Source organism: Corylus avellana, chromosome 9, assembly GCF_965113065.1.
Source record: "Corylus avellana chromosome 9, dhCorAvel1.hap1.2, whole genome shotgun sequence".
NCBI classification, from domain to species: domain Eukaryota; kingdom Viridiplantae; phylum Streptophyta; class Magnoliopsida; order Fagales; family Betulaceae; genus Corylus; species Corylus avellana.
Window position 1 is genome coordinate 16258876 of NC_142498.1, and position 11899 is coordinate 16270774.

The 11899-nt window shown below is 36.1% G+C and overlaps 1 protein-coding gene across 2 annotated transcripts; it reads left to right on the forward strand.

Annotated features, from left to right (window-relative positions):
* Positions 1-5645: 5645 nt before the first annotated feature.
* LOC132191130 (1-deoxy-D-xylulose-5-phosphate synthase 2, chloroplastic) lies at positions 5646-9415 on the forward strand. Of its 2 annotated transcripts, XM_059606145.2 has the most exons (10): positions 5646-5891; positions 6111-6302; positions 6539-6703; positions 6972-7122; positions 7240-7511; positions 7609-7882; positions 7969-8276; positions 8367-8648; positions 8757-9041; positions 9143-9415. In XM_059606145.2, the coding sequence occupies exons 1-10, from the start codon at positions 5766-5768 to the stop codon at positions 9293-9295; spliced, it is 2208 nt and encodes a 735-aa protein (XP_059462128.2). In that variant the 5' UTR covers positions 5646-5765; the 3' UTR covers positions 9296-9415. The 2 variants fall into 2 exon arrangements, with proteins under 2 accessions (XP_059462128.2, XP_088366442.1); XM_088510316.1 differs by having other exon boundaries at positions 7969-8648.
* The last annotated feature ends 2484 nt before the right edge of the window (positions 9416-11899 follow it).

The window sequence follows — 11899 nt, forward strand, 5'->3', positions numbered from 1 at the left end:
ACTTCGCACTTTGATTTGGTGTTTTCTTCTCACTTTAATTTTTTGCAATTTTTTTGAGATGATGATGTATCAAAAGGAAATTGGAGGCTACAAAATGCCTCTTTTGCAGATGGTCCGGACCCAAGGGCTCTCATTGATAATATATCTAAGAGATAAAAACATCTTTCTTTTTTCTTTTTCTTTTTTTTCTGATTTTTTTTTTTTTTTTTTTTTTTTTTTTTTTTTTTTTTTTTATGAATAAAAACATCTTTTTATTCTCAATACTAATTACTATGACTAAATTTTCTGGGTTACTTGACTCCTCTTGTAACCCTGAAAGTTCAGTAATTCACTTCAATTATAACTTGAGTACTCCTCTTTATTTTTATTTTACTTTCTCATAATCCATGTCAAACTTGATTGAATCTGAAAGGAATCCTGCTGGTCATAAAATAAAATAAAAATTAAAAAAATCGTACCACTCTTCCAAAAGTGCTGCTGAAGTTTATCCAAAATTTCTCGTCAGAAGAATTTGCAGCTTCCTACGATATCATGGGTTGTTCAACATTAATATTGACCATTTGACTGCAACTCATCGTGGACGAATGTGTTTTAGTCTTATTTGCCTTTTGCTCCAATATACACAACTATATTAATATTAAATAAAACTTGACCAATCAAATTCTCCGTTTGACTGATATTTCATAAGACCGGAGTTGGTCCACCCCCGACGACCCTTTGCTTTCAAGTGAGAACCATATTGGGTCAAGTCATCGCTTTCCTCTAGAAATATGAACAGTGTGATATATAGAAAGAGATAAAAATTAAAAAAATAAATAAATCCCACATGGAAAGATGCTTGAGTTACTGCATATATATATATATATATAATCAAAAAAATGATTTTATTTAGTTGATTGTTTTACACTTGGAATGATAAGGTAGTCAATATAATCCTTTAGTATTTATTTATTTTTTTACAAGTGTTGATCTAATAACTGATTTTTACTGTTATATGATTAAGTTGTATACTAAATATTATTACTTTTTTTTAAAAAAAAAAGTAAGTTGTGTTAAATCACCACGTACATATTTTAAGTTGGTAGGATGAGATAAATTTAAAAATTTAATGAGTATCTTTTTTCAAATATGGGCTCAAATTTAATTTAATTATTTAACTAATACTTTAACGAGTCTATTATAAATTAGGAGTAGGATGACTCTAATCCAAGATTTCTTTGAAATAAAAAGTTAAGATTTCATTGATATACAACGTATAGGACCCATAAGCCCTACTTCCGACAACCAATATTGCTTTCCAGCAAGAAAATCACTTCGCAAGTGAAGTCGCTTTACGTTTAAAAAAAAAAAAAAAAAAATCACACATGAAAAGATATATTAACATAATGAGTTACTGTATATATACACTAAATAAATAATAAAAAAAAAGAAAAAGATTAAGTTGAAGTGCATTACAGAATGTATATATATAATATAATTAATAAGTGAATTTATAATGCTCAACTCTAATGATATAATATTGTCCGCTTTTAGTTTTTTCAAGCCAAATTTTTTGAGAAGTCATCAATTTTGATACTATTAATCTCGCATAAATACTCTTAATAATAAAATTATAATAAATTCTTAATCATCACAACTTTAAAACGTGTTATTATAAAAAAGAATGCGAGTATACTTATAAACACATTTTCATCAACATCTTAACACTCAAACAAATGTGGGACCCCACAACATTATTACCAATTGTACCTTTATCATTTTTTTTTTATTTTTTTTTATGTATTAATAATGTCGGTATCTAATGACAAGATTGCTTAACTTTTCTCTCTCTCACCACGAGATAATTAAGTTTCATGTGTGTTTTTTGTTTTATTTAACATAGATTAATGTGGTCGCTGTAGCCCGTATGTATGTGATGTAACTTGCTTGGGAATTGTGATAACAAGTTTTTTTTAGCAATTTTTTCTTTCTATTCAAGTGTGTCTTTTTTTACCAATTGTGTGTGTGTGTGTGTGGCTGCTGCTTAATTTAATATCCAAAAGTCGCGTTTTCCATGCTATTTTCGTTCATATTAAATATTTCTTAGCGTTTATGGCTGTTGTTTTCGTATCTCAGATTCTCTTTTCGTACATCCTATGCAAACATTAAACCAAAAGACAAAAAAGATCTTCATTTACAATTCCACGTGGGAATTTGTTTTTAGAATAAAGCTACTTTTCATATTGACTTATAATATTGATCACTTCAAATAAGAAAGATGCACGTGTATTTAAAATTTGGCTTTTTATTAGTGTGAAACCAACAATTATTACTGTTAAAATAGTATTTGTTATTATAATTATAATTTTTTTTTTTGTAAGTTAAAAGTTATAGATCTTACGTAGAACAGTTATTAGCTATTTTGCTCCTCTCATCTTATTTGTAACAAAAAAAAAACGTGCAATTTGAATTATGCCTCCAAAAAATAAAAATTTGTAAAAAGAAAAATATCCTTTAAAAAGGAAACATGCAACTCATGCGTTTGGATCGATGTTGAAGAAAAAAAAAAAAAAAAAAAAATCTCTCTCTATTTTGTAGAGAGAGAAGCTCTGGAAATTTTTTCTTCAAGCCATCTCCTTCAATGAGACTTTTTCCACCGCCTTGTGCAGTTTCTCCGTGGAGGAGGAGAGGTTTTGCTTTTCCCTTCTTCCCCTCCCCCCAAGATGTTTCTCCATGGTTTTTTACTATTTTTTCGGTGTTCTTTCGACCTCTCATCCTCCTCTGTATTACCGTCCTCTTGACAAATGGGTATTGGGCCTAACTCAACCCAAAAACTAGCTCAAGAGTTAAGGTTTTTCCTCATCCTTATAAATGGCTCATCTCCTTAATACCCAGGCAATATGGGACTTCCAACACGCCCCCTCACGTGTGACGGGAGAATATCCAAACCAACACGTATGACAATAAGTGACGGTGGGCGACAGCCCATTGGGCTAGGCTCTGATACTATGACAAATGTTATCAAGAGAGGAGATATTTGGCCAAGATTACACAATAGAAATGTCATCATAAATAAATGGGTATTGGGCCTAACTCAACCCAAAAGCTAGCTCAAGAGTTAAGATTTTTCCTCACCCTTATAAATGACTCATCTCCTTAATACCCAAACAATATGGGACTTCCAACACCTCCTCCATCGCTTGCCGCAGTCCACGACCACTCCAGTTCTGTTGCACCGCTTTGACTCTGCCATCCTGCACCCGCCGCCCTGCCTATCCAATCCACCAAACGCCTGGGATTTAGATCGGTTTTCTTCAAAACCCAATCTACTCTCCTCCGTCGATCCTGTCACCATTCGCGCCAGTCCAACTCTTCCTCCACATACCCAGCTCGCCATCACCGCCAGCCACTCACTGTCCCGTCACCCACACGCCAGCGCGTGGTGTACACTCGCCGGCGTGTGCATCTCACTTGCCGGAGAGTGCAACTCACACGCCCCCCAGGGACCTTCATCCGCCCCTCCTCCGCCAGTGTAGCTGTCCTGAGTAGTTGTTTTTTGCTTGTAGTTTTGTTGTATTTTTTTGTTTTATGTGGGTTATTATTTTCCTTTCCTGTTCTGTTCTAGTTTGATCTTGTGGAAAAACTTCTTGGGCCGGTGTTCGTCCTCGTCCTTCTAAGGATCCGATTCAGTTATATAGATTGCCTACCCTGCAACAACCATTTAACAGTGATTGTTGCCTTTACCACACTGGACTCTTCCCCAAGTTCTTTTGCACTTGTCACCGCCTTGTGCGGCCTTGGAAAATGTCCGACTTGTATGCCATTGTCTTCTGTTTGGTTCTTTTGAACTAGATTCAAAATTTGTTTATAAATTTGTACTGTATTTACCTTTTGGGCCTTGTTATTGGGGTGTCCACCCTTTTTGTGGTCAATTAGTCGTGTAACTCGCATTCCCTTATTTGTTTTGGAAAAAAAATAAAACGAATGGGATGTTGGGTGGCCATCAAATATTTTTGCACTTACATGATTATCACTGACCCTCAACTTTCACCAGGCAAATAAAGAAAAAAAAAAAAAAAAAGAGAAGATCAAACAATATCTAATAACTCAAATTAACTGCACTTTTGTCGGCTAATTAAAAAACTCAATTATAGGAGGAAAAAGACGAATAGGACCCACTACGCAATAATTCAAATCCACCTCAAGCAATGGAAAGATAAATTAATCACCCTATTAATAAATGGCAAGCTTATGTAAAACGTGAAGAATCTAAGCTCTCAAAACTCGAAGATGAGCCAAAAAAAAAATGGATTTAAAAAGGTGGGAAACATTTTGGGGACAAAAAAAAAAAAAAGAAAAATTATATTTTACCCTCCAAAGTTTGGGGCGATTTGCAATTCAATCTCTAAAGTTTTAATTTTGGCAACCCACCGGCCCAAAATTCCAAATTTTTGCAATTTAACCAATTATATCCAAAACTTTTCATATTACACCTAGTTTTTTTTTATTTTTATGTTTTATAAAAAAAATAAAATTGAGTTGGCCATAGCCACCCCCCTTTGACCATCTGGCTATTTTTGCACTCCTAAATTTGTTCTTTTTTTTTTTTTTTAATTAAAAATAAAAATTAAGGGCAATATGATGTAAAATGTGATTGGCCCTATATCTGGTTGCTCAAGTAAACATAAGATAATAAGAGTAAAAGAAATTGATCAGTAGCATCTGTTGCATGCATGTTCTCCATTTCCCATCTTATCACTAAAGAAAAAAAATAGAACCATCTAAAATGCTAGGGGTGGAAAGGTGGGCGGTTATTAACTGCCTGCTAACCGCGCGCAATAACCGCTTTTGAAGGAGGTTAGGAAAAGCTGTAAACCGCCTAGGTGGTTATAGTTAGCAGTTTTAGGTTTTGAAAAAACCGTTAACCTTTATGTATATTATATTTATCTATATAAAAATACATGAAACAATGTCATTTTTATATTTAAATACATATAAAAATATATAAAAATTTAGAAATGATGTCGTATGTAGTAGGGTATCATCATATTACTATAAAAACGACGTCTTTTTTTTTTTTTTTTTTTTTTTTATAATTTGAAACTTTTTAATTTTTTCTTTAAAAAGCGGTTAACGGTTATTAAGGTTATTAACCGCTAACCTAGGTAGTTAACCGCATAGGAGGGTAGCCATATTTAATTTCCATGAGTTAACAATACCTAATTCAATTTTTTAAAGCAAATGATCAATATATCTAACTTGTACACATCAAACAAAATCAATTGCTCGGGCAATAATACTGATTAGTAAAATAACCCATAAATCATATATTTTAATCCTAATTCGTTAATTTTGTATGGGTTCGTTTCGAGTCCACATATTTAGTCAAAATTAACGGCCATAATTACACTTGGACTTGCAAATATTGATTTGGATATTGCTGGGAAGTTAAGTGTACGTGGGATAGTATGTGAACACACTGTATAGGAGGGGAAATCTGTCCAAGATGATGTAAGTGAAGACCATGACATATTAAGTCCAAGAATGACAAATTTAGTGGGAAAGATGGGGGGGTGGGGGGGCATCTTGAAACTTCGTCGTTCCAACGTATGATTGAGAACCCCACACATACACAAGTTTTTCCTATAAAACCCAGCTTAGCATTTGCTCATTTTTCAAGCTCACCCTTTGCCCACAACTTTTCCTTCCCTACTATTTACCTTTTCATTTTCTCAGTCAGTCTTTGCTCATCAACATTTCTCTCTCAGAGAGTCAGAGAAAGACTCATGGCTTCTTCTCTTCTTAGAACCACTTTTGTTCCTTCTTTCTACTCTCATCAAGATGCTCTATCTTTCCCAAGCTCTCTTGGTTTAAGCACTACTAGTACTGCTCCTCTGCCGGGGGAACTGAAGGTCCCTCTCTCTTTCTCCCTAAGTCTATTTGTAATTTGATTCATATTTTGAATATTTCTTTTCTGGGAAACAATCAAGAATTTTATTATGGGTTCCTTTGCTTTTTAACTCAAAGCAAAAAACAAGCTGTAAAAAAGTTTTACTGAGCAAGCTTGCACTTTTACATGAAGTGGTAGACAAAGCATGATTTGACAGTTTATTTTGTTTTCATTTGTTCAGTTCAATAGCGTGATAGTTGCTCAGGACAATAATGCAAGTGATGACCAGAGAGCCCCGGTGAACAGAGGCCACATAACAAGGCAGAATGGACAACACGTCACAAAGTGCCTTAATTTCTCAGGAGAGAAGCCCTCCACACCAACCCTTGACACCATAAACTACCCTATGCACATGAAGAATCTTTCCCTTGAGGTAAAAGTCTTCAAAATTATGCCCAATTTTCAGCAACTGTGAGAAAGTTTATGTAAGACCTACTTATGCAAATAATTTTTGGACCATTCAACCGCATACTTGGTCATGGGATTTTACAGAAACTTTGTCGCATTTGTTGTCTAGTTTTCTAACAATTTGAATAACAAAATTTATAGGAATCTCCATGAGAAACCGAAATTAGACAATGAAATTAATCATTTTTTATGTTATTTTAGGAACTGGAGGTGTTGGCCAATGAGATCCGAGAAGACATTGTTTATACAGTGTCAAAGACAGGGGGACACCTAAGTTCAAGCCTAGGGGTGGCTGAGTTGACAGTTGCACTTCACCATGTTTTCAACGCTCCTGAAGATAAGATTATATGGGATGTTGGGCATCAGGTAATTAACCCATCAATACTTTTCATCCTTTTTTTTTTTTTTTTTTTAATTTAAATTTATTTATTTTTTATTTTATGTCTTATAGAACATGAATCAGAAAGAAATGATTGAACCTCAATATCAATTTCCAACTAACATTCTCACGAAATTTGTGTTCAAAACAGATGCCTGTAGATTAGTTCCCAACAAAAAAAAAAACTTCTATTAATGTCATTACAATTGGATCAACAGAAATTCTTGCTTATTGGATCAATTTGGGAATTTGCAGGCCTACCCACATAAGATATTAACCGGCCGGAGATCAAGAATGCATACAATTAGGCAGACTTGTGGGCTTGCTGGCTTCCCCAAGAGGGATGAGAGTGTATATGACGCCTTTGGAGCTGGCCATAGTTCAACTAGCATTTCTGCTGGCTTAGGTGCACCAAATTCTCAATTTTTTTTTTTTTTTCCCAATTAGTGTTTGTTTAATCTTAGGCTATAGCTAAATATTTACAAATATTATTAACAACTTGCCTATGTGCAATGCCTTCCAGGAATGGCAGTTGGCAGGGACTTGCTGGGGAAGAAGAACCATGTAATTTCTGTTATAGGCGATGGGGCAATGACAGCCGGCCAGGCATATGAGGCAATGAACAATGCCGGTTACCTTGACACAAATCTTATCATCATTTTGAACGACAATGAACAAGTTTCCTTGCCCACTGCAACTCTCGACGGCCCTGCTCCGCCCGTTGGAGCTCTCAGCAGATCCCTAACCAGGCTACAAGCAAGTAGAAAGTTTCGCCAACTCCGCGAAGTAGCAAAGGTAAATCTTTTCAACATATCACACGTACTAACATGTTGCAATCGTTTCACGTGTTGGGTTTGTTTCGTGTTGAAAAATTGTTGGCTCGAATGAACAGGGCTTTACAAAGCAAATTGGAGGGCAAGCGCATGGAATTGCTGCTAAAGTTGATACCTATATGAGAGGGATGGTGGGTGGTGCTGGGGCATGTTTTTTTGAAGAACTTGGACTATACTATATTGGTCCAGTAGATGGTCATAATGTGGAAGATCTTGTGCATATTATGAAGAATGTCAAGGCCATGCCAGCTCCAGGGCCTGTTCTTATCCATGTCATCACAGAGAAAGGAAAAGGCTATGCTCCAGCTGAAGTTGCATCTGATAAAATGCATGGTGAATATCATTCTTAAAAGACACAAAAATGTGACATGTTTCCTTTTACAATTTAATGGTATAAAGGGTTTTTGTTCTATGTTTAGGTGTTGTGAAATTTGATCCCAAGTCAGGGAAACAGCTGAAGACCAAATCGGCTACTCGTTCATACACCCAGTACTTTGCAGAGTCCTTGATTGCTGAAGCCGAGAGAGATGATAAAATTGTAGCCATTCATGCTGCGATGGGAGGAGGCACAGGACTTAATTTATTCCAGAAGCAATTCCCTGATAGATGCTTTGATGTTGGAATAGCTGAGCAACATGCTGTTACCTTTGCTGCTGGCCTAGCTGCTGAAGGGCTAAAGCCCTTCTGCACTATATACTCTTCTTTTCTACAAAGAGGCTATGATCAGGTGAATAAAGTTATCCCTCAACTATTTGATTTCAAACCGGCTTACAAGAGAAGGCTTCCAAATTGCTTAGTGTTTGTGGATTTAATGCAGGTTGCTCATGATGTAGACCTACAAAGGCTTCCAGTTAGATTTGCTATTGACAGGGCAGGCCTTGTTGGAGCAGATGGTCCAACCCATTGTGGGGCCTTTGACACAACTTTCTTGGCTTGTTTACCTAACATGGTGGTCATGGCTCCTTCAAACGAAACTGAACTGATGCACATGGTGGCCACAGCTGCTGCCATTGATGACAGGCCTAGCTGCTTTAGGTACCCCAGAGGAAGTGGCATTGGTTCGATTCTTCCACCGAATAACAAAGGGACGCCATTGGAGGTACTTCAAATATAATGTCTTTGCTTCACACATGAAATATTTAATTGAAATGATGAGATCATATCGTTCTGTTATGTACTGTGCTAACTCAAACATTGGAAATTATAGGTTGGTAAGGGAAAGGTGCTAAGGCAGGGAAGCAGGGTGGCTATTTTGGGGTATGGCACAATAGTACGAAACTGTATGGCAGCAGCAGAGCTGCTTCAAGGGATTGGAATCTCAACAACTGTGGCTGATGCACGATTCTGCAAGCCTCTTGATGGAGATTTGATTAGACGTTTAGCTCAAGAGCATGAGGTCCTCATCACCGTGGAAGAAGGGTCTATAGGAGGATTCAGCTCTCATGTTTCCCACTTCTTGGGATTGAATGGATTACTTGATGGAAATCTCAAGGTAATTAACAAATATTCTTATGTTCTTTCTACTGATCCCTCAATCCTTGCATTTATGAGTTCTAGTTGGTTAATTATGGATATTATTTTGTGTGGGTGCAGTGGAGGGCTATGATGCTCCCTGACAGATATATTGAGCATGGTTCTCAGACAGACCAGATCGAAGCAGCAGGCCTTACTTCAAAGCATATTGCAGCTACTGTTTCTTCATTGATAGGGGAAAAGAGGGATGGCTTTCACCTTCTCAACGTATAGATAGACTCTTTCCAGACCAAAAGTTGTACTCTTGTATCTTATATGTGAGCTGCAGATAGAAACTACTCCTAAAATAAATGTATTCCTTGGTGGGGAATGACAAATATACAGAATTTTTTTTTTTTTTCACTTCTTCTTATTTTTGTGCAAATCAAATTGGGAATTACAAGTTTTAGCACAAAAAATGCAGAAAAGTAAATCAAGCAACTCACAAGCAAGACACCAAATTTCTTTTACTTAGAAAATCCTCCATTGAGAAAGGAAAAACCATGAGACCTAATTCAATTAAAATTTTTGCTATGAACAATATGGGATTGCAAATATCTTGTCGATCTAGAACAATTTCTAGAGGCTACCAACAAATCAAGAACTCATACATTCTTCTGTTACAACTTGAATTCATCACCCTAAGTTGGATTTCAACAAGAACAACAAAAAAAGATAAGCAACGATCACCACCAGTCAATACAAATCTCTCATCTTGAGGAATAAAATACTGAAATTTCAGTAAAAATCCAACCATAAATTTGCTAAATTTTACAAAATAGTGTGGCGAAAATGAAGATTCGGCACTTGGTGGAGACTTGCAGGAGTTGGCTTTATACAAAGAACTTACCCAAAGCCTTTTGGGCGGAGGGTATGGCATGTGCTGTTTATGTTGTTAATCGGGTGCCTCTTAACCCGATAAACATGAAATCACTATATGAGCTAATGTTTAAAGAAAAGCCTAGTGTCAGGCACTTCAAGGTTTTTGGTTCTACTTGTTATGTTCATGTGCCAGATGCCAAAAAAAAAAAAAAAACCCCGCTAAATTGGATGCCAAGGCTCATAAATGCATTTTTATTGGCTATGATGAAAGGAAAAAAATGGTGGAAGTGCATGGATCCCGAGACCCGTAAATTTTGTGTTTCTCGAGATGTTGTATTTGATGAAGTCTCCTCATACTATAAGGCGGAAGGTGCTATTTTTGGAAGTACTAGTGCTAACACTAGTGTTAACAATCAGCCGCATACAGAAATCAATTTACCATTGTTGCCTAATGCTCCTATGCCATCAGATAGCTCTTCTTCTTCTTCTTCTTCTTCACCTACCGGGGAGCAATCCAATAGGGGGAGTAGTGTTGGTTGCCATGAGCTAGAAGGACAGCAAGGTGATAAGGAAGTAGAAAATGTACCACCTCTTAGGAGATCTAAGAGGAAAGTGGTATTGCTGGCTCGGTATAGAGATGAAAATTTTGCAAGTATGAAATTACGTTTTCTTGATAATCCTATTGATGATTGTAAACATTCTAGTTTTGATGAAGCTATAGGTGTTAAGGAGTGGGATGATGATATGAATGATGAGATGAATGCTCTCAAAAAAAATCAAACAAGGGATCTCGTGCCAAAGCCTATGGAAGTGAAGTATGTTACTTGCAAATTGGTTTACAAAGTTAAACCTAAGGCAGATGGAAGTGTTGATAGATACATGGCGAGTTGAATCTCTAAGAGAGATGCTTTGTATCATTTCTAGAAAATCACTTTAAGGGGGAGTGTTAAATTTAAAGTATATTTTCTACAATCTATAGTTATTAATTTTCTTCTTTTTGTTTTGAGTGATGTAGTGAGAAATTTATGTAAGTTTAAATGTGGGGGATTTATTTGCACATGATGGATGACACATGCCATTCTCTCATTGTTTAGCCTTTCCAACTTACCACCTTCTATCTTGGTCATCTAACCATCATTACGCTCATTCAACCCACTTCATCTTTCAATACAATCTTGTATGAGACATTATTATTATTATTTATTATCCAAATTCTTTGTTATTCCTTGGTCACATGAAAAGTCACATCGATCTTGTTAGTTAAGTGTGAGAATACTCTAGAACCCTTCCCTAACCCTTATATATACCCCTAGGTAAGGCTGACAATTTTGACACGACCCGACAACTCGACACGAACATGACACGAAATTACTAGGTTTTGGTTTACCCTAAACGGGTTTGGATCATAAACGGGTTAATTTGTTTATTTTGCTCTTGACGAGGGTGACCCGCCAGATACGATTAATTTTATTTTGTTTTATTTTTTTGTTTACCCTTAACGGGTTTGGGTCATAAACAGGTCCATTGACCCATTTATTTTAATAAACAGATCAATTGACCCGTTTACTTTGATAAACTAGTCAATTTGGCCCGTTTATGACCCGACTCATTACTTTCATTTTCAAAAAAAAAAAAAAAACTAAACGGGTTAAGCAGGTCATGTCGGGTGACCCGCGAACTTATCATGTCGTGTTCGGGTTTGGTGAGGCCAACTCGTTAGCTAAATAGGTCATGTTTAGGTTTACCCTAAACTGGTCACGGGTCATTATGGGTCAACCTGCTGACCTGTTTTGCTACCTCTAACCATAAGCATGTTTCCAAGCCTTTCATTCCATCATATGTCACCAAAACCTTCTCTTATCTTGTGCAAAGTGTGGTCTAATTAACTCAAGTCTTTTTTATTGATGAAATAAGAAGTATATTTTCCTATTTAGTTTTGATCTTTCTTCTACTTTTGATTGTGAATCCTTGGACTAGTATAACTTTATTGCACTACTTAAAAATCGGTTGTTACGT